The sequence below is a fragment of the Miniopterus schreibersii genome (assembly GCF_964146895.1).
Source record: "Miniopterus schreibersii genome assembly, chromosome: 16".
NCBI lineage: Eukaryota > Metazoa > Chordata > Mammalia > Chiroptera > Miniopteridae > Miniopterus > Miniopterus schreibersii.
In genome coordinates this window covers 30,274,871-30,298,317 of record NC_138116.1, presented here as the reverse complement: position 1 = coordinate 30,298,317, position 23,447 = coordinate 30,274,871, and the positions used below count along the sequence as shown (strand labels likewise).

The window sequence follows — 23,447 nt, the reverse complement described above, 5'->3', positions numbered from 1 at the left end:
TAAAGGTGTTGCTTTAGGGTTTCCAGTACACATCTTTAACTTATCACAGTCTACCTATAAATAAAAATATACCACTTTATATATACAAGAAAACCTTACAGCCCTGGCTGCGTAGCTCAGTTGGTCTGGATTGTCTACACCATACACCGTCATTGTTACCTGTAAGTTGTGGAGAAAGAGTGAATAAAAATTCAACTAATCAAGTCTAGGCTTCTGAAGTAGAAGTAAATATAAGAAAATCAGTAAATCTATTTAGTCCAGCAATTTTCAATTGGTGTGCTGCAAGAATTCTAAAACATGCAATACCTGACACTAAATAGTCACACCAGTTGAAATCACTTATTCAGTCAACTAGATTTAAGTATGAATCTATAGCTAAATTTTTGTCAAGTGTAAGAAACATCATCTTCACTAAAAAGTAAGCTCCTAGTGTTAAGGGTTGTATATTACTTGAATGCTGGTTAAATGCATTCAACCAATCTGCCTTGCTGGTTAATTTTAAAATAATTTCCAAAAGACTGAATGCATAGTCATTAGTCTAGTAAAGGTTGGAAACTATTAGTGAGATTTCTGAAGTGCTAGGAAGGGCAGTAACCAGAAATTAGGATGCTTGGATACTAGCTCTACCCTGCCTCTTACTAGCTGTTGTGGCCTAGGTAACTCAATCACTCTTAGAGACTTTCTCATTTATAAAATGGGAATAATAATATCGAGACTGCCTATCTTACAGGTTATTGGGACAATAAAATGACCTAGTATGTGAAAATATTTCAAACAAGTTTAAGCACCATGCAAATATAGTATTTATTATTAAGCTAAATGCCCTTTAGTTAACTTAATTCCCATGATAGTAGTTAAAAAGGTAGTATTCTACAAAAATTTACCCTTGCTGCCTAAAATACCATTTGTATTCACAGTGAACTCTATAAGCTGTTCTGAAGCCATGAGAATATGTGGCTATCAGTTTAATATCTTCAAGAACATTGTTCCTAGAAATGTTGCTGCAAATGTCCTGAAAAGCCCTCTTTCCAATAAAAAAAAAAAAAAGGCTTATAGGTTAAAACTGGGCATGCGATCATCCAAGAGATGAGGACTGGTAATAACACTGCCATCTTATCAGAAAAGGTTAAAAAGGGACCTCAAATCTCAAATTATAAGATGTTTGGAACACATCACATTTTGTCAACCTAATAAAGAAAATGAAGTTTAATTTCCCTAAATTTTATTAAAGATGGACTGTGTCATCAGATATTTTATTGCAAAGATGAAATCTCACAACAGAGCAGTAAAGTTTGCTGGAATAACAAGCTTTAAATAAATATAAATTCTTTTTGCAGTTCTTGAACTTGAGAGGGTTTTGTTATTTCTTCTTAAGTGTTTTCTTTTTTCCATGAGTCATGGACAAACATTTTCCCACAAGAACTTCTATTCGTTGAAATAACTTTAAGTTGTTAAAGTGGGGGGGGGGGGTGATGAGGAGGGAGAAAGGGTAGTACTCATAGAAGTCTTTGAAAAATTAGAAAAACAATTCCCAGTCTGTTTCTTAAAATCTTTATTATTTGGTACTCTTTTGATGTAAAAACTGCCATTTTCCCCTAAGTCTTTGGTCTCTTCTTTACTTCATTACCTTAAAAGAATTAAAATAACTCTATTCAATCAACCATAATAGTCCCATGGCAGATATAAAGCTAAAATTAAAAGGAAACTTTTGAATATATTCTATAATATGCATTTGGTTATGGCTACCTTAACTGGATATTTTTTAGATCAAACTTTTCTTTAGGTAGCACTTTTGGTTTTAGGAAGTGCTGAGATAAGTGTCTAGGAGCAGAATATGTCTATGTGGCACTCCCAACTGAAAATATTTTATAGTTAACAAAACTGAACATAACAAAAATATCCTAAATACAGCACCAATTCCATTAACATTTACCTAGCAAGCTTCCACCTGGCATTTTTGCATACACACAGGAGTCAGTCTTGGAGGGCAATGGGGGTGTAATAGCACTGTTTCGTTTTTTGTTTAGTTCTGTGAGAGCTACACAGATGTGTGACCAGTGGTATAGGTACTCCATGACAATATTACCAAATTTCCATACTTCCATTCGGGAATGACCTGCACCAAGGGGAAAAAAATGTTAGTGTGTATAGTTTTGTACTTTTTAAAATTAAAATATAAGTTCTAGTATTATAATGAACGTTCACTATTAGGTATGTTTGGAGTCAAAACCATAGCAGGATCTTGTTTAAATATCTAAGGATTAATTGTTGGTATATTCATCTAATGAAATACTACACAGCACTTAACAACAATTAAAGAACTAGAGCTACATAGATCATATGGATAAATCTCAAAAACATTATTGAGCACAAAATGTAAGTGCAGGATAATATGTTCTTTGGATACAATTTTTAAAAGCTTTAAAACCTGCAAAATAATATTATATTGTTTATGGATTCATAAACGTGCTAGAAGTAAGAAATCATGCATGATAAACACCAAATTCATAATAGTATTATCTCTAGGGAGAAAGAAAAGAAAATAGGATCAGGGAGGGGTAGAAAGTCTCAACTATTCCTATAATATTTTGTTGTCAATCTTCACCGGAAGATATTTTTTCCATTAATTTCTAGAGAGAGTGGAAGGGAGTGGAAGAGAGCGAGAGAGGGAGAGAGAGACATTGATGTGAGAGAACATTGGTTGGTTGCCTCTGGCACACTCAACGACCAGGTTGGAATGAAACTGCAACGCAGGCACATGCCCTTGACTGGGAATCAAACCTGTGACCCCTCTGTGCACTGGCTGGTGCTTTAATCACTGAGCCACACTGGCCAGGGCCATATAATGTTTTATTTCTTTTAAAAAGTCTGACTCAAACATGCATAGTGTTAAGATTGGATATAGAATATGGCTCCATAATGACTACACAGGTGTTAGTCTCAAACTTTTATGTTGAAATACTTCCTAATTTAAAATTATTTTAAAATATATAATCACTGCATACCATTATGGTTCATTTGTTAAATTGCAAACTATTAAACTGACATTTATAAAAGTTACTTTTTCCCAGGAGGCAATGACTAATAGTCAGATAGACTGGGTCCAATGGAAAGAGACTGTACTGCAGATTTGAACAGATCTGGGTTCCAATCTGGACTCTACCCCCCGAGTCTTGTGCCCTCGAGCAGGTCACTTAATTGTCCTGAGGCTGTTTCTTCTTCCATAGAACAGGGATAATACTTCAGAATTGTATGAAGATTAATGAGAAAAGATGTGAAAATCTGTCGTATAGTAGTTGCTCAAAAAAATATTAATTACTGTCCTTTCAGGTGCCTCCCACCCTCAGGTGTATGCCTCACCCAATAAATGTTTGCTGTTTTGAGTTGAATAAACCATAAATGATACTTATAATTCAATAAGAGGTTTTAAATATCACCTATCCATAGCTCTTTAACAACAATGACAATGATGAATAAAAACAAAAACAAATGCTGGTCATGAGAGCACATGAAATATACCTGATTCATCTCGTGTTATGGGTAATACAAGACCAATCAACATACATACTTAAAATATTGAGGTGCATTTGTTATAATTGATCCCTTTTTGTATTTATTAGTTCCTGGAACAAAGTAATGCTATAGGCTGCAAAGATTACTTTGATTATCTTAACGTTATGAATCTAAATTAAATAAAAGTTCACCCTAGAACACTTCAAAAACCAGTCCTAACTGATTTTCTGAGATATAAGAGCTCTCCTGCTCCCCACAGCTTTTATTTTCCCCTTCCTAAATGCCCATCAAGAGCTCTCTTCCATTGACGCCTGCCACAGTGTTCGTATCTGGTATCCAAATGAATAGGCTCCTATCTGCAACCATTATTAAGCCATGGTGATTCAAGGGCACGAGGGTGGGGATCAAGGGCATTCCCTTTCACAAGCCCCTGTTGCTTATTTCCTGTCTTATTGTTAACAGGTACAGAAACTCCAAACCTGTCTGGGCCCAGTAGTTTCTGTTTCCTGCCCTTTCCAATGAGAGATTGATGCTTTAACAACTGGCTTTAACTATTCCTCTAATGAAGACTTCAATGCTCTGTGGCAACTATTTTCAACCTTTTTCATCTCATGGCACACATAAACTAATTACTAAAATTATGTGGCACACCGAAAAATATATTTTTTGCCAATTTCACAAAAAAAGTATAATTTTGATTCTTTCACACCTGACAGCTATTGTTGTTTTGGCTGTTGTCATTTTTTTATTAGACAATCTAAGGGAAAAGAGGTCAGTGCTCCTGACTAAATAGTCAGGTATTGCATGTTTTAGAAATTCTTGAGCCACACCAGTGTGCGGTGGCACACGGGTTGAAAATCGCTGCTCTGTGGGGTTCCCTTTAACAACGGTTGAGCGCTGCTGCCCTCTTGTGGTGGGTAGATGCCAGCTCTTTGCAGTAGTTTGCGCAGATTTCACAATTCTCTCAAGCAGATATACTGCTTTTTTTTTTCTATTCTAACCATAAGAATTTATGCTTTTTTTGCTTTGCATTGGTAAGGGTTATAGTAAATTATTTGAAGACATCTGAGCTAAAATAATTGCTGAGTCAACCTTTGAATCTGTGTATAAACCTGTTGATTTTGAAACATTCAAGTTGAATCAAACTTTCAGTTACATAGGGAATTCATTTTGCTTAAAACATTAGGATGCTATGGAATATTTCTAATTATATCCATTTATGAGTCTCTGCTTTAACAATGGATTAAGTTAAATCTTACATTTTTTTTCTTGAGTTCTCAAAGCTTAGGTAGAAGTTTATTGCAGGCTGAACATTGAGTTTTTGCAAGTATATTAGTTTCATTTCTATTGTAATTACAACTTCTGTACAGTATCATGTTGTATTGGCTTTTTTAAATGGTGTAGCTATAAATCAAATATGTACAAATTGAAATCAATGCAATTTATCTTTATAAAAATTCATACTTTAAGGCAGTGGTCTCCAAACTCTTAGATAATGTCCTTCTGTCAGTAACAAATATTGAGCATGATCCCAATATATGTATATTTATTTATAAATTATTTATTTTAAAACATTAAAAAATAGACATTGATGGGTTAAATATATTACAATAAAAGCCTTGCACTACTTTCTTGCACTCCAATGGTATAAGTACCAGTTGTTTGTGCCTTTTGTTTACTACTTTTTGTTGGAGCTTAGTGGGGAAAGCCTACAGGCATCGCAATATTCAGTAGACTCATTCATACTCTCCCTGTTTTCACTCTGATACTCTCCCTCTCAACTGTGTCTGATGTCCCCCCAGCCTAGAGACTTTCTATGTCGCCTTCTCTGAAGAATACATTTCTAGGGTTGGGGAAAGGAAGTTGCCCAGTGTGATGTAGAGAACATGAGATACAGAGACCAAAACACTGAAACAGAAGGAAAGAGGAGAAACAACAGGGAGAAGAAAACTTTAAAAAATAATTATCATTAATACCTTCAGGGAGATAAGGCATTGCACTCATGAAACAGCAAGATGTTGCAGAAAGCAAATATTTGAAGAACAACAACTAAAACTATTAGACATGAAAGCGTGCAGAAACAAAAATTCAGTAGGATCAGAAGGCTGAGAGAATGTCTCAGAAAGTGAAACAAACAAACAAAAAAAGATGCAAAATAGGAGAGAAAAAGGCAAGGATTTGGGAGACTAAGTTTAGGAGATCCAATGTCTAAACAGCAGTCCCCATTAATTCATGGTAACGTTTATAGAATCTCGTGTTCTCTCTCATTCTCTAGCACTCCCAGACTGCTGGGAGTCTCTCACCTTCCTAGGCCAGAAGACCTCTTTCTCACCCACATGCCCTGGCTCACGGCTACGTGCTTCCCTTGTGCTATGTACGACCACTGCTAGAGACACCCTGAGAAGTGTGGTTGTCTTCCTCTGGGTTGCCTTTTCGTTCTTCTTGCCCTAGGAGTCTCTCTGGTTCTGAGCCTCTCGGCCTAATATAGGTATCACAGGAGTCTGACTTGATCCAGAGTTTCCACAGGAAGGGGGAGGAGAGGGATAGGTTTAGTGAGCAATTTCTACAGAGCCATTTTCCCAACTAATGATTAGTTTCTTATGAGTAACAAAAAGGAACAAACTTTAAATGTATCCCTTACTGTTCCAGTCACATAAATGACCTGAGGTGCCTGGTGGGGTGATGTGCACCCATACAGGAACATGTGCTTATATATGTACCGGGTGGAGCAAAAGTAGGTTTACAGTTGTGAGTACATGAAACACAGAGTTTATTCTTGTATTATGATTTATTAGTTATTGTATTTTCCATACAAACAACTATAAACCTAATTTTGCCTATCCCTGTATATTTACTGATTCTCATATGTAGCCAGTTCTCTGTGGCCAAAGAGCTCATCACCTCCTCCAACCTGGGAGCCTCAATGCTCTCAATTCCTGCTGAGTCTCCTCCTCCAAAAAGTCTGCAATACAAGTCTATAAAGACTCATGGTCTGTTCTTTTCTTTGGTTCTTCATTGAAACTAAAGATAATAATAGCCTTTTGGCTAAATGTACTTGTTTCCTATCCTCACTGCAGCCCCTGTTCACTTTCAACTTTTGTTTTTTGCTGAACAGTGTGCATGCGGTCAGTGAGTGGGAGATAGACGTGCTTCTGAATTCTCACGTGTGTGCCAGAGGCGGTCATTTTGGGGAATGTAGTAGATTATAGCGTGTCCCTCCTTTTCAAAGACTATAATCAGAACTATTTTTCCTAAAAATTGAATTTGTGAACTACTTGCTTTATTTAAATATCTCTTGGAACTGTTTTATTGTTAGTATGATTTAGACCATAATTAAATAGAAATTTACCTCTGATACATTCACCAATGAGCTTTAAATTAATTTCCACATTCTTAGCAGTTGGATCAAAGGTACAGATATTCTCAACTAAGTGTCTGTTAAGGTACTGTGAACAAAGAACAAAAGTTACAGTATCACCAGCAAGTGGAACTGGAGTACCCAATTTGCCAGTTTACATAATTTCACTTACATAAATTTGAAAACAAGCAAAACCAATCTATGGTGTTAGAAGTCAGACTTCTGGTCACCCTGAGGGTGAGACTATGTCTGTATTTCTCTTTCCCTCTCTCCCTCTGTGTGTGTGTGTGTGTGTGTGTGTGTATGTGAATGAGGGGGTGATGGGAGAGGGTACAAAGGAGGGCTTTTGGGATGCAGCTAAGGATCTGTTTCTTAATCTAGGTGCGAGTTACAAATGTTTCACAGTGTAAAAATTCTTGCATCTGTATGCTTATGATTCATGCAATTATGAGCTGCATGCCTAAAATTGTGTGGGTTATTTTTCAAAAAAAGAGAACTTAAAAAAAAACTTACCAGTTTACATTTATCCCAATTTTCTAAGTCACTTGATAATTCCAACTCTGGATGAATGAACAAGATAACCCCTGTTAGGATGTCACGTATTAGTTTTGCATTGGCTTCCCAGTCTTGGGACTCACTGTCTGGCAGAGAGTTTGACTGTGCTAGAGGACTGCTCTCATAGAGCAACAGTGATACAAAGTTCATGGTGGTTAGCCTCTGAAGGCTTTCCTGCAGCTCTTGCAGCATGATTCGGAAGAAGAGAACTCCTGCCCGCTGGACTTCTCCTGCATTTTCAATCTCTGGAATAACAGAATGACATCCCACATGGTTGTCAATACATACATTACATTTTTTGTAGGATTCTGAGCATAATACAGTAAACTTTTTTTTTTTTTTTTTTAGGAAAAATCATATCTTACAGTTTTAAACAATATTATTTCCTCTAGTCATGAAATCAAAAGGCAGAAATGAAGTTAACACCTAGTGAAACTCACAGGAAGAGGCTCTGAGGAAAGGTGAAAGAAAACTTGTGTTTTGGAGTTAGACCTTAGTTTGAATACCTACTCTCCCCCTTATTAGTTCTGTTGTCTCTCTGAACCTCCTCTTTTCTGTGAGAATGGGGCTGATTCCTGCTTCTCTGGTGGGCTGTGGACATTAAGCGAGATGATATATGTAAAGTGCTTAGTCTTGGCCTTATACATAACTGAACTCTGAAAAGACATGAATTTTTTTCTTCTTATCCCACCCCACCCTGTGTAATGGCTAGAAAACTGTCAGCTTAATCACACATGTGTTACTCTTCTAATTCCACTCACTCCCTTCTAGGTAGCCAAAGGTTTCCATGCTTCCTTCTTCCTCCCTTCTGTACAAACTAGTTTTGTGTCAAGAGTAGCCGAATGGATGTGGAATCACAAGGATTGAGGTCTGGTCTTGGCTCTGTCCCTAGCTTGGCTCTGTCCCTATTGGACCTTTACTTTGATGGGCTTTAGCTCTTTATCTGTAAAATGAGATGTTCTGATGACTTAACGCTATGTAACACAGTGGAAAGAGCACCTGAACTTGAGTGCAAATTCACCCTCCACCACTTGTTAACTGTGTGATTTGGTGCAAGTTGTTTTGTTTCTGTAAACTTTATCTTTCTCACCTATAAAATGAGGCATCACCATTCACCTCATAGAATTATGGTAAGGACTAATTGAAATAACATATTTAAAGTGCTTGGTATAAGATGAGGCATTTAATAAATGCTAGCTCTATATTGCCTTTAGGAGGCCTTCTCATTATAAGACCATGTGATTCTAGCCAAGAAAATGCAATTTCTTACCCTTAACTCTAATTTATAGATCATACTCATCAATCCAAGACTACATGAGGGAATTTCTTTCATGTGAAAAATCTATATATTGCAACAACTCATTTTAGAAAACATCCTTCATTGCATTGTCTGTGATTTTCCTAAAACTTATTTCCCCCCAAAAAAAACTTATTAAACCCATAAATCCAGACTGTCGCCACATTCACAATACCTAAGACACGATGTTTCTTTATTTCTCCAGATAATTCATCCAGTATTTCATAGCAGGCAGCTTGGGTCACCTTTATCATTTTCTGTAGATCTTTAAATTCTCGATAAAACAACATCTTACTCTTGCCAATGTTAAAATCGAGAGCTCCCAAAGCCTCTCCTGTTCTTTCACGAAGTGGAATTACAATGTGGTTTTCTCCACAGACAGAGGCCAAAACAACTTCTGAACTGTCTGTACACTTAAAGACGAAATCTCTGAAACCAAAACCAAATAAACATAAGGATATAAAACATCAGCCTTTTCACAACATTCCACCCAAACATACTGAATCACTCTCTTTTGTGCCTACTACACTTCAACCCACCACCTCTTGTTGCTGTGTCATCTGCCTGGACCGCTTCACCCCTTGATTTCACAGAGCTCTCTGCCTCAGCTCACTCACTCATCCCCTCTTAGAGAAACCTTCCCTTGCCATGTAATCTAAAGTAGCAGCACCTGGCTCACATCCCATCATGACACTGCTTTATTGTCTTTACTATGTTTTATACTTATCTGAAAGGTACTCATATTTTTGTTTGTTTACGTGTTGTCCAGTAAGTATTGGTGGAATGCCTGAAGGAATGATGAGTGTGTTAGGTTCTCTAGAAGCAGAACCTGAGACAGGTAAATGATTTATTGAGGGAGTGCACTCAGGAGGAACCTGTGAGGGTCTGAGAAAAGCAGGAGAGGAAAGGGGGGAAACTACATAATGTAATTTCAGGTAAAGTCTAACCTCAGCCTGGTCCCAAGGGGAGCTCTGGGAGGCAAACTTTGTCAAAATCTGTCCCACCTGGATGCAAGGAAGAGGTCTTTTGTTAGTCATTGATTCTCAGTTGCTCTGGATTTGTGGGGAGGGTCTTTACGTAACTCTCAGGCACCTCCTGGTGGGAGGCTCACCTCTCTCAAGGGCACTCCTCCAGAGAAAGCTACAGTGTGAGTCATTGGCAGGAGCACCTGCAACATCTGGCAAAAGATACGTGGGGGATCTGGGCTGGGCATCGACAGCATCTGCTTCAATGAGGGACCTGAGGTTTTCATAAAAATGCAGTGGCTGCTTCTTTTTCTAGTATAGACACATCCCTTTTTATCTCATTTCCTCTTCCCCCATCTACATTAATATTGAGATGCCATTCCTTTGAGGTATTTGTAAAAATGTGGGTGCTTTGCATTGCTTCAAAAAGCGCATTTATAATTTATAGTTCATAATATCAACCCTATAATGACAGGTAAGATTATGTCTTTTTTTTTTTTTTGCTACTCCTACCCTGTGTGATTTTATGATAACCATAGTAATGATGCATCATGCTGAACTTCCCAGGCATAAGGATAAAGCTGATTGGTCAACAGAGTTTCTCAAAAGGCACCTGCTCTAAGTTACTCATAAGAATCGAAGGTTGTGAGTCTGGGTGCTACAAGTCTACTGTAAAACTCGTGAACACCACAAGGAATAATTATGTGGAAAAGAGCTTAAAACTGAATGAACATTCTGGCATGGGGCCAAACCTAAATTTAATTAAATAGGTACTTAAGTTTCAATTTATCCTTCAGTCTGAGATAGGTTATTATTGGCTACTCAGCTACACTGACCCTCCCTAAGAAGCAGTCAGCTGCTTTTGCAATTGGTGTGTTCTTAGTTAAGATCTGTTTTGCATCTGTCCACAGTTTAATAGTGTTCCTTGTATTCTACAGGTGAGAGGCATTTGAAGTAACCTAGAACTGAGTACTTATTGAAGACAACATTCTCTGACTCTCCACTTTTGCCCAGCCTGTCTTCTTTAAATAAAATATACTTGTTCACGAGCTAGCTAATATTGAGATGAGGAACTTTGATAAGTGGTGTGGATGTGTTTGTCATAATCATGGCGGCTTTTGTTGAATTCCTTGTTGCAAGAAAATCATAAAAGAAATAACACTATCATGCTTAAAAGCATGCAATTTTAATATAAAACACTAATGAAATTTGTTTTTAAAAGGACTTGAGGGGGAAAGGAGTTAATATGACCCATGTAGTCAGGAGATTTTCTCTAAAATCCAATCAGAATGAGAGTCAGTGAATACTACGAGGCAAAAGCTGTGTCTTCAGATCTGTCACACCAGGTGTGTGCTCTGGCAATCAAACAAAACAGACATGAAGATGTCTCTCCTACCTGAAGATACATGTCTTCCTGAAGATGGTAGGGGGATTTTTGTGGATTTCTGTTAGACCCAGGGGCCCTGTGACCATCATATTGCGTAAAACATAGTCTGAACCCTTGAAAAGAGGAAGAGATTTCATTATGGGGAATAATTAGACCTCATATTCTCATTAAAACTTTTGGGGACAAATAGGAAAAAATTAGAAGTTTAGATGACTTCTAGTTTTAAGTACAGTGACATTTTACTTACTCAGTACCATTAAGGAATGAGCTGTCCACAAGAGAAAAATTTCAAAATATGAGATTCACTTAAACGCAAAAACGTATTTTTTAAAATAATTGTGATAAAATGCTGTGTTTATGTTATTTTTCTGATGTTACAAGTGCACTGTAGAACATCTGGAAAACACAGAAAAGTTCCCTGCCCCCAAAATAAGTACAATAAAAAATATTCTCCAGGGAGACCTTGTCTTCACCACTTCACCAAAACTGCTCTTGTCAAGGTTACTAGTGACTCTCACTGTCAGTCAGATCCCCGATGCTCATCTTCCTCTGCCTTTGGCAGCCTTTGATGCAGTGAGCAACTCCCTTCTCGATACACTTTCTTTGCGTGATTTTTGGGACACGGCTCTCTCCTGGTTCTCCTGCCTCGCTAAGCACTCCTCTCATTCTCCTTGCTTTCTCTTCCTTGTCTCCTTCCCCTCTAAGAGGTTTTCAGACTGTAGGTCATAACACACATGAGTTATAAAAATATTTTAATGTATTTTTAACAGCTCCATTGAGGTATACTTGACATACAAAAAATGTGCATCTTTAATGTCTACAGTTTGATGAGTTTGGACTCATGAGTCTTGGTCAACTTTTTTTTGGTGGAGACTAGTTCGTGATATTAACATACTCTGTAAAGTACACTAAACTGTAGGAAAGACTAATTCAACCAGGAGAAGTAAAGCGAGGTTTTTATGCCCTCTTTTAAAAAATTCTTTGATCCAAAGGGAAACTGTGATAACAGGATCCACATGAGCTACGTGTTGAGTGGTGCTTGGAAGAACAGCTGCTTCTCTCGCCTCTCTGCACTCTGTGACTTCAAGTGTTCCACCAAACTCTTTAGATGAGATGTTGTCAACAGAATACTTAGCAAACTGTCAAGATTATCCCACACTGGCAGCTGGGCTTCTAGCTTTTTTTTCTTTTTTTAAAATAATTTTAAAATATATATATATATTTTTATTGATTTCAGAGAGAGGAAAGGAGAGGAAGAGAGTTGAAACATCAATGATGAGAGAGTCACTGATCAGCTGCCTCCTGCACACCCCCGACTAGGGATCAATCCCGCAACCCAGGCGTGTGCCCTGACCGGGAATCAAACTGCGATCTCCTGGATCCTAGGTCGAGGCTCAACCTCTGGGCCACGTCAGCCGACTGGGTTTATTTTAAATCTCACTGATTTGTGTACAGTAATGTTAACCCTTTGTCAGATATGCAGTAATTTCTCCCCAGTTAGTCAAAAGCATTTTACATTTTCTATAACTTTGGTGCAAGAAAGTTTTACATTTTTATGTAGTCAACATATCAACCTCACCTTAATTGTTTTAACCTTTCATGTAGGTTCAGCTGTCCTTTCACCAGACCAAGATTGCAAAGTCCCTCCCATTCCTCATTTTTATAGCTATTCTCATGTGTTGATTCTTCCTCCAGATGAGGATTAAAATAATTTGGTCAGTTGAAAAATAATTTAGGGATTTTTCTTGGAGTTTTGTTAAATTTATAAATAATTTTTGGAAGAAAGTGTATTTTTAAAAAATGGTCTTCTTGTGAAAAAAGTCATGATACGACCTTCTGCTTTATAAAACAACTTTATGTCCCTTGATAAAGTTTGTAGTTTGCTTCATGTAGGACTAAGGGTGATGGGGCAAAGTGGGGAGAATATTCCAGACAAAATGAGAGCATTTTGAAGTTCCTGAGGTAGAAAAAAAATTGCCTTCTATTACGTATGGTGGGATGTGAAACATTAACTGTGGTAAAGGCACCTTTCCTCCTGATAGTCTCTCCCCTCCTTCCCGCCTGCCCATTTAAGTGGAGCCTCTATTGCCTTAGAAGGGAAATGTTATGAGGTGAAAAGCAGAAAGCACTGGCTAATCTCTGGCTTTTGTTTTTTCAGAAGCCTACATTGGTATGACTTAAGATAGCAAATCATGTCCAAGTGTTAGCCACTTGTCTCTCAGAGACCCCAGGGAAAGAAAAGACTGAGGTCTTGGTTTCCTTGCTAGCTGTCAGCTGGGGACTACCCTTGGCTCTTAGAGACTGTGGGTCTTTGCATTTAGCCCCATATATCTCAGAATCAGCAACGGGGTGTCAAATTTTTCTCACACTGTCATCTCCCTGACTCTTCTCCCATCCCTTCATCTTTCAGGGACTGCAGCCAGAAAAGATTCTCTGCTTTTAAGAGACCACTGTTAACTGTCTACTTTTTGAGGCACAGAGCAAGCTAGAGAAGAGAGGAGAGTAGATCTGGAGGGGCTGCAAAAGAGGGAGGGGGAGGCTTAGAAAGTTACAATAGATGAGTGCTTAAAAAGGTATCCCTAGAGCTACCCTCAGCCATTTTTAACACCAAAACCTCACCATAGGTCTTCCACCAGGACAAACCCCAGGTTACATCCTTCGATAGCTGTACTGGTCTAGGCCTGGCTGTGACCCCACCCAGACCCTGCTGCTGAGTGGTCCCTCCCACCCCGCTTCAGGGATGGACTTTATAAGATTACCCTGGGTTAGATAGATAGTAGCCTTTGTGCCCTTGTCTGCAGCATGGTGATTCTGAAACTATACACCCTTGAAGCTGTGCTTCTCACTGACTGATACGGGCAATTTTAACCTTCACGGTGCCTTAGGTGTCATTTCCTTTAAGGCCCCAACAAGGTGCTTAAGTGTGGAGAGACACTGGCCAAGTGGAATCCTCCCTGGACCCCACACACTACAGCCCCACTGTGACTGTGGCCTATCAGATTTAATCTGCCTCCACAATAAGTGATCCTCACCCCTCCCCTACACACATACACACATACATACTGGGTGATCCACCCTAGTTCCAAGGGCACTTGGGAACTCCCCACCCCACCCCACCCCAGAAGCAGCACTCACAACTAGCAAAAACTCATCACATAATAGAGGGCCTTTAAAAAAAATGGTGTGATGTAATTGTGTCCTTCTAAAACAGCAGCGCCTTATCCCACTTCACCCATACGACTCTGGTGGGAACTGCCAGTTACTGTAAACTCCCCATCCTGGCCATGGGCATATCTCAGAATAGATAAAAATGAGTTTTCTTTCTTGGGTTTTCCAAATTGGAATAGAAAGGAAAGATTCTTTTTCAGCTACTAAGCATCTGGCTTGCCTTGTAGAGAAAGCCCATCTTTAGCTGGAATTACAAAGCCAAAGTTCAGAAGGAAGCAACTATGAGAACTAGAGAGAGAAAGAACATGAGACAGCCTGATGGCATCAAATCCCTGGATCTGGTCATCCTCGAAGCCAACTTGACACCTGTCCTTTCTTCTTTTTGGTCACATGAGTCAATCAATTCCCCTTTTTGCCTAAGGCAGTCTGAGATAGATTCCTGCCACTTATAACCAAGGGTCTTGAGTTGGTGTCGTGGGAACTATATCCCCAGTCAGCCTAATAGCTAACTAAATATGGCTTTAAAAGATCGGCAAGACAATAACATCTAGAAACTCTGTTACCCTGGGAAGGTCTAACATTGCCCAGCCTTGCCTACCTGCTCTGGGCAAGGCTCAATGAAGTACGTAGTGATGGCAGTAATGCCTGGTATCATGTTGTAGAGCCAACTGATGCCAGTAATCACAACATGCAGGATGTGCTCCCTGCTGTGGACATAGTGATAGGCAGTGCTAAAGACCTTGGTAACACCCTGTAGAGACAGAAAATTTTTAATTGCCTTTTTAAAATAGCAAAATAATTAGTAATACATCAATTGGATTATCTTTTTCATTAATGATAATCTACTTCCTACAAATTATTCACCAGCTCTCGAAAGGCAGTGTTCTAAGCTTTTACTATGGAAAAAAAATCATCAAGAGATCAAAGGTGTAAGAAGAAATCTACTGTAAGATCCACATAACTTATATTTTTCCTGATAATTATCCAGTGAAATCTGTGATATGTACAGTCAGTAAATAGTGTCAGAAGAACAAAATAAACTTTGAAATGAGAAAAAAATGCTTAAAAGCCAAGAATGAATGCCAGCCATGGGCAGATGGATAGGAGCTGCCCTAATCTGATGCAATATTAATGTCTCCACCTTTATATGGCTACTGTCATTAGATCAGCAGAACAGGATGTGGTGGGTTCCAAAGTCTGCAACGTGCTAGATTACATAGTCTTCTGGGCACAAAATGATCCTGTTCCATAGAGAAGCAATGGGAAGTTCTTAGAACTCATCTGTGGTCTTGTCAGGAAATTCTAGGAACCACAAATTCTTCAAAAATATGTGTATTTTATATTAGGACCCAAAGCATCTAAGGGTAACACAAGAGCCTTTACCTCCAAGGACTAGAAAATCTGTAATTCATTTTCACACATTCTCCAACAAGGCTGTGTATAGTTCACCTACTGATAACTCCGTACTCCTCCATTTTGCTTCGAAATATCTTCATATCATTGTGTCAGATGAAACTGAATCTTATTATTAAAAATATGGCCAGACAAAAAGGTTCTACCACTTTCCAGTTATTCGTACAGTAAGTGGGATGAGAAATTTTAAAATAATGGTAAATATAAAGAGCCAGGGGCTTACAGGGAAACAAATTATAAGGGCACAAGTTCTGATTGCTGCTACATCCCAGTCCATTGCCTCTATCAAGGCTTTCAATCTTCCTCCATTGCAATTTCCATTCATAAAATTGAATTTAAGTGCTTGTAGAAATGATCCAGTTATTTTACAGTCTTAAAAGTGCCTGAAACTTAAGCTTTTTCCTTCATTCTTTATCCTTAAAAATTATAACACTGATATCAAGAGCTATGGGAATGCATATCATATTTAGCACCATTTGTGGAAAGAGCAAAGGATTTCTAGGTACTGCTATTAATAAACACAAGTGTCTTTTTTCTAAAAACCCATTCCAACTATGTGGGCCTTAGTGCTCTTATAGTTGGATTTTGATTCTGCAGCATAAAGTTCTGTTTCTATGATTAATGCAATGAGACACATATTAATAATCTTCCCAGAGAGTGTGTGAGGCATAGATGTGCAACTGAGGCTGACAGTTCTTCCATGGGTAATGGGGAACCTCTCCAAAGACTGACCATACACACAGGGGACTGGAACCAATATGACAACACGATCTGCACACATAGCTCTACCTTCATCTAATTTCAGGTTGTGCTTTTTAAAAAGTATAGAAGAAGCCATTCTACCATTGCTATGAAAGAATCCTTCTCTGACTTACCTGATAGAATCTGATCTCATGAGGCAAGAAGATGTTTATTTTCTGGGGATCTCTTAGGGTATCAACAGCCAAGACGCCAAAAATTCTCATACATGCATTCTGAAGAGGCAGAGCCAGGAATGACCCATTTTGATCACTCTTCTGACGGGAATGGTTCCAGAAGAAAATGTTCCCGTGGTGCTGAACTTGAGGGACATGTATTGGCATCCCTTTATCTACTACTGTAAAGCTGAGGAATAGGAATGTGAAGATGGGAGAAAGACACAGGAGGAGCTCTAGATTAAACCATGCAGGAAACCAGATCAATTCTCCATTCATAATAATTGGCATTACATGTCAGAGAAGTGGACTCATAAAATTACCAGTTGGAGAGTCTGACTTGAAAGACTTAAAAAACAAGCTTAGGTCATAACAGAGAAAACATATATAAACAGGATGCAAGAGACATACTTCAAAGAGCAGGCAGAAATAATTGAGCTGATATTGTGAAGCAGGATCCCTACATGGGAAATAATGTAGTTCTAAGGTAAACTCTGGAAACACTCAGGTGAAATCATCTGAGACTGGAAACCCATCACCTCCCACTATAGAAGCATTGTTGACCTGAGGCATTTCTTTCTTGGGCAGCTAACTAGGATTTCAATGCTAACTTACTTCAGAAAGGGAATTATTATTATTTAGAAGGGTGAAGCCAATCTTTTCAAGACATTCTTACCTGATTCCCTTCATGTCCCTGTAGAGCACGTTGTTCAGTACAAATGGAGCATCATCTAAAGTACAAGCTACATTCCTTAGTAGGACACGCCCTCTATCAGGCAGTAGTCGGTTTTCTTCTAAGAGGGAAATGTGAGCACTGATCTTCTTATTTCCATGGACTTGAGCATCCTATGGCAAAATATTTCTGATCATGTATTTACCAATAGCTATTTTCTTAATCACGTCTCCCTTCGTTAGCCAGTTTGTGCCTCTGACCCCAATCATTTCATTTTCATGAATAAATAATGAAGACTCTCATTAACTCTCATTGGCAGTGAGGAAAGAGGCTGACACCACAGCTGGCCCCCAAAACTGAGATTTAGTGAGTGAAATGGATTTGCTTTATGCCAACTAGACTGGTTTACTAAAAAACAAACAAACAAAAAACCTCTCAAAGTCTACTCAAATTTAAAGCTTTAAAACGTGGATCCCTTTGGCCCTGGCCAGGTAGCTCAGTTGGTTAGAGTGTAGTCCTGATACACCAAGGTTGTGGGTTCAACCCCTGGTCAGGGCACAACCAACAAATAAATAAATGGAATAAAACCGGTGTTTTTCTCTCTTTCCCTTCCCTTCTCTCTCTCAAATCAATATATATATGTATATGTGTGTGTGTATATATGGATCCCTTTGAACTATAGTCATATTGTCTGGGTTTCAGTTAAAAGTAATCATTTTAGAGAGCTGGGGCAAGAAAATGGCTTCATTTCACTCATATTTCTTAACCTTAATCTACTATGATGTGAACATGGAAAAATGCTCTCAAGGAATTCTTAATATAGTTTGGCTATGACATTTGATTTATGTCATTTTAGGAAAGGATTTTGGGGTGCCCCAGATTGCAGACTTGATACAACTACTACTTCTAATTGAAATAACTGAAAATTTTCTGTACCTAAAATATTATTATGCTACTAAGAATATTATGTGTTAACATATATATTAAAACATGTCCATAAATTGGGGGACATGAGAGATACTTTCCTTGATATTTGTCTCCTCTTTCTATATATTTGGGTTTGCTTTCATGCTCCCCCCCCACCTTTATTTCTCCTTTTCTACATAAAAAAAATCTATAGAGTAACAAAAACGTAGTGAGATTTCTGTTGGAATACTGCAGATTTCTGAAGCAAGTTGGAATAATACCTCTTTTTCTTGATTGGTCTCCTGTTCCTAGTCACATCATTTCAAACTACATTGGAAACTTCAGCCATTCAGAAGATGATTCCAATAATCAAGTGTTGTTATTTAGCTGAGCTCAAACCACACATATTCTCTGGACCAATGGAAACTATGATATATGTAGAAGATGACCATGCTATTTCTGTCTGGAAGGAGCTGCAAGCTGGGAGTCTCTGAGAGGGTGGCAAAGCTGTGGACAGTGGCCCATGAGGGTCATGTGTTTTAAGTGACAGGATTCTGTAATAGTCTCAGCTTGTTTCTAGGCAGTGCCATGAAAAATTGTGTGATGTTGAATTCCACTTTATAATAACTTTATGATTTAAACCGTTCCTTTTTTACTTGACTCCTAAAACATCATGAAAGGGAGATGTAGTTTGACCTCCTTGCACATCTCCCTATATGTATTTTTTTTTATATCAGTCTATTTTCTGTTCTAGGTTTATTTGAGTCTCAGTACAAATGAAATTAGAAATCCCAAGATATAATTCTGTCATTTATACTTTTCCTGTCTGCTTCTACCTTGCCAACCTGCACTCATTCCAGTTGCATCTTCCCTAGATTTGGGGTCATTGTAATATATTAAAAAGAAAAAATACACACCACATTTATAACAGTACCAGCAAATTTTAAGACACTTTAGTGTGCTCCTCCTTTACAATCATTAAACATCACCTAATGTGAGATTTTTCTTCTTATGTATCATTTTAGAAAACATACCTGTGTGAGGGCCTTAAAGGTCTCAGTGTACACTGGCTCCAGGGATACCCCACTTGTCTCTGCAGCACGTTGTATTTGGTGCAGCCACTTCCGTCTGGCACTATTCCTCAGACCCTCAACATGGCTCCTTTCTAAAGTAGTCATCAGAAACTCCACAAGGCTTTCCAGAACGTGATCTTCATTGCCCCTGAGTTCAGATACAACCAATTCTATGTATTTCCGAAACTGTTCTGAAGACAACTTCACTTCATGACCAGAGTGTGGCTTTGGAAATTGAGCATGTAGTTTAGCTAAAAGACATAAACACAAAACCAAGGACTAATCAAAAGCTTATTTATCTGTGGGAGAAATTTTTATTCTCTTACAGCAAACGGAAGTCTCTGACAGCTGCCCCCCTTGAAAAACCAGGTATATCAAAGGCATCTAAGCCCAATGGAACATCTTACGGTGACTTCTTATGCTAAACTCAAGATGACTCCTATGTCATCTTCTCTTTTTTGTTTTGTTTATTTAATTATACCAGTTAGTCAGGTGAAATTCCAGGGCCAACTTTGGTTCTCCCTACCTTTTACCGTCCATTTCTAATAGACCACTTAATTCTATCCTGCTCGTCTTTGACAGTGTATCTTGTGGACATTCCTCTCCATTCCTACTCCCTCCTATAATACTAAACCAGTATTAATAACTTTATGATTGGAGTACCAGTGGTAAGGCTCAATTAATATTTATAAAATTAAATTAAAACACAACTTGCATTATGCAATTTCCTGGCTCAAAGTATATTTGGGTCCAGGCCATTTTCTAATAATACTTGCCCATAACACCATATAGGAATTATTTACTTCAGTATTCCCATCCTACTCATGATCCCTGACTGTGCCTTGCACACTTCTGCACCCACATCTCTCTTTTATTTTTTTATAGTACAATCATGATCTACTACCAAACCTAAACATTACCAATAACTTACATTTTCCTCTGTGCCCCTGCTGTTGTTCCACTCCCTGCCTCCCCATGTCCTGCACCAATATCCTGAAATGTTTCTTTTGCTTTACCTTTTCCTTCCTTTTGTTTTCCCAACAGTGTTATTGTGTGGGTGTGGGTGTGGGTGTGTATGCACACACACTCGCACCTGGGTGTATACTTCTAAGCAATATATGGTTTAGTTTTGTCTGTCTGTATACTTTAGAAAAAGTACATCATACTATATGTACTTCTCTGAGACTTGCTTTTTTATTCAACATTATGCTACTTTATACATCCATGTTGTTCCTGTGGCTGTGCTCATTCATTTTCACCACTGTATAGTATGTCATTCTGTAAGTAGACCATCATCAGTTTATTTATTCTCTTATAAATGGGCATGTAGGTTGTGTCTCCAATATTTTGCTCTTATGAACAGTGCTATAAGCATTTTTGTACATGTCTCCTGGTGCATATGTGTAAGTTTACTTGACATTTATTATAAATTAATAAGTCATAGAGTATGTACCTTTCCTCTTTAAAGTTCAAAATCTGTCTTTCCTCAACAAGATTTCTACCTGAAAGATAATAGCATTCATTTTATATCAATTATTTGTTTTAAAATGCCTCTTTTAGTCATCTTATTATATGATTTTTGCTGATTTTTGCTCTGTAGCGTCCACTCATTTTTCTTCTGGCAGTGTATCCCAAATTTTGCTTTGGGGAAACTACTTCACTCCCACCTCAGTTCATTTGTTTGTGTAGGATTCCACCTGTGGTTCTAGTGGTGGAGCATGCATCTCAGCTCTAAGCCAGTCAGGACATTCTACTCCCCTAGCCAGAGTAGTTGATTTAGTCCAGACTAATGCCAGACTCTTTACTTGAATTATTAGGAAGGGGGCATTTTCCTTCTTATTCTCACTAGACTTGAATAAACATGTTAGGACGTGAGATTGAACTTGGTCACACGAGGGGAAAGAGTGTATGAAAGTGGAGTCAGCACACAAGAGAACAGGGCCAGACTGAAAGAGAGAGAAAGAGAAAGAAGCAGATACCTGTCCAAAAATCATTATTTGAACTCCCAAATCTAATTGTGTCCTGAACTAGCCCAGGAGTTTTCCATCACACGAACCACTAGAGTCCTTTTTTGGTTAACCACTTTGTTAAGATAAAAAACTTTTAGCATATATCAAACTCTAATTAATGATATGCATGCTGAAGTATTTAGGGATGAGTGTATGAATGTCTGTAATTTAATGTGAAATGCATCAAAAATAAGAGAAATAGAAGGAAGGACAGAGGGGTGGAGAGATGAATAGATATTTAATAAAAAAGTGTTAGTAAAATGTTAATGATAGAAATCTAGGTCGTAGATATATACACTACACTTGATCTTAGCCAAAAGGCCGAGAAGCGATAGGTCGTAGATATATAGATACTCACTGTGAAATTCTTCCAGCTTTGCTGTATGTTTTAAATTTTTCATAATAAAATATTAGAGGGGAGGGGAGGACACAGGAAACAGATTGAAAGGAGTCCCATGGGTAAAATCTAAAACAACATGAGCATTATAATGATAGTGTTGAATTATAACCCACTGTATAAAATAGGAAACCATGAATACATACTGTTATGAATGAATAAACAAAAAGTTTGACAGGAGCCCAGCTGGTGTGGCTTAGTGGTTGAGCGCTGACCTATGATCTAGGAGATCAAGGTTCGATTCCCCGTCAGGGCACATGCTCGGGTTGCGAGCTCAATCCCCAGTGGGGGCACGCAGAAGGCAGCCGATCAATGACTCTCTCATCATTGATGTTTCTGTCTCTCTCTCTCCCTCTCCCTTCCTCTCTCTGAAATCAATAAAGACATATTTTTTTTAAAAAAAAAGTTTGACAAGAAATGGAATGTTTACATGGTTTCAAAATACCCACAAAATACTTATTAATTACAAAGGGAAAGAAGAGTAACTTTGAAATAGAGGGGCCTGACATATCATTTTATCAGGAGATTTATAACAGCGTTCATTGAGAAGAACACAGCATCACTTATATGACATTCCTGCCAAAAACGAACAACCTGAATGTAATCATGAGGAAACATTAGGCAAACTTAAAAGAAGGAAGAATTACAAACAATCTGCCTGTAATCTTCAAAAATGGCAAGGTATGGAAATCAAGGAAAGACTGAGGCATTTCTTAGAGAGATTCCTTGTTCCAGAGTGAAAAAACAGCAGTAGTTTTACACTGACCACTTGTCCAGTTTTCAGTTTCTTTAAGGAACACTTTGAGTATTTCAATGAGACTTTATAAATAAATGTGAGAATTTGGTTACAGAATGATTCGCCAAAATGTTATAATTTTAAGAGAATATGTCCTACTTAAATAGAAATTTATATATTAAAGCAATTCTTATCACTTAATAGGAAACTAAAAGACATAGCCAATAAACATGAATAGCTATTCCATGAGAAGTAATGGGGGAAGAGCGATTTTTTCTCTTAAATTCTACAATGTAGACAGGTCACATCTTCTACAGCTTTTTATATGTGATATTCTGCTCAAAAGATTAGGCTATATTAAACTTGATTAAAAAGGGGAAATTACAGGCTAAAAGTTTCAAGTTGCCCCTTCCATATAGAAAACTTCCATTTCAAGGACACCAGCAGAAACATTTCTAGGAATTTCTAATTCTGCGACTTAATCCTATTTAAATTCCAATTTTTAATTTTGGTCACAGAAATGGATAAGAAGGGTAGAGCAAAAATAACAAACAAACAAAAAAGAGCTTTTTAAAGATTTGCCAATTTGTTATTAGCTAATGTTTGAATTTAAAATTTTCTACCTTTTTAAACAGAATCTGCCTTTTATCTTTCATATGGCCATCAGTTCAACAATCATCTCCACAGGCCAGGTGGCTACCAATATGTGTTCAGAGAGAGTTGTTTTGTATGAGTCTACCCTTGGAGAGAATAATTTGTTCTTCCTGCTTGCAGACATTTTCTTCTGGCAGCAGATTCTTCTGGCAGCCTCCTCATTACTTTCCTCATTTTTATTTGCTTGGCTTAACCCATTACATTTTATGCTTTCTACCTATCCCTCCTGCTGTACTTTTATCATCCTTATAACATTATTTGAACATCCTTATAACATTATTTTCAGGTTCCTTAAATTCTAGAATCCATAGTGTCTTACTCCTTCATTTTACAAATGAGGACACCTGGATCTACAGAGATTCAATCATTTGCCCTTGCTCATGTGGCCTTTTAGTGAAAGATCCAGTATTGGCTTGGAGAGTCAATCCC

The 23,447-nt window shown here is 38.0% G+C and overlaps 1 protein-coding gene across 1 annotated transcript in view; it reads right to left on the bottom strand.

Annotated features, from left to right (window-relative positions):
* Positions 1-1,933: 1,933 nt before the first annotated feature.
* Positions 1,934-23,447, bottom strand: part of EFCAB5 (EF-hand calcium binding domain 5) — a gene marked incomplete at its 3' end in the record, with an annotated part of 84,560 nt that continues 63,046 nt past the window's right edge. The window contains 10 exon segments of the mRNA XM_081162033.1: positions 1,934-1,957; positions 1,959-2,116; positions 6,863-6,959; positions 7,385-7,671; positions 8,899-9,152; positions 11,085-11,188; positions 14,842-14,994; positions 16,532-16,760; positions 17,247-17,416; positions 19,184-19,473. Coding sequence (XP_081018159.1) covers positions 1,934-1,957; positions 1,959-2,116; positions 6,863-6,959; positions 7,385-7,671; positions 8,899-9,152; positions 11,085-11,188; positions 14,842-14,994; positions 16,532-16,760; positions 17,247-17,416; positions 19,184-19,473 — 1,766 coding nt within the window.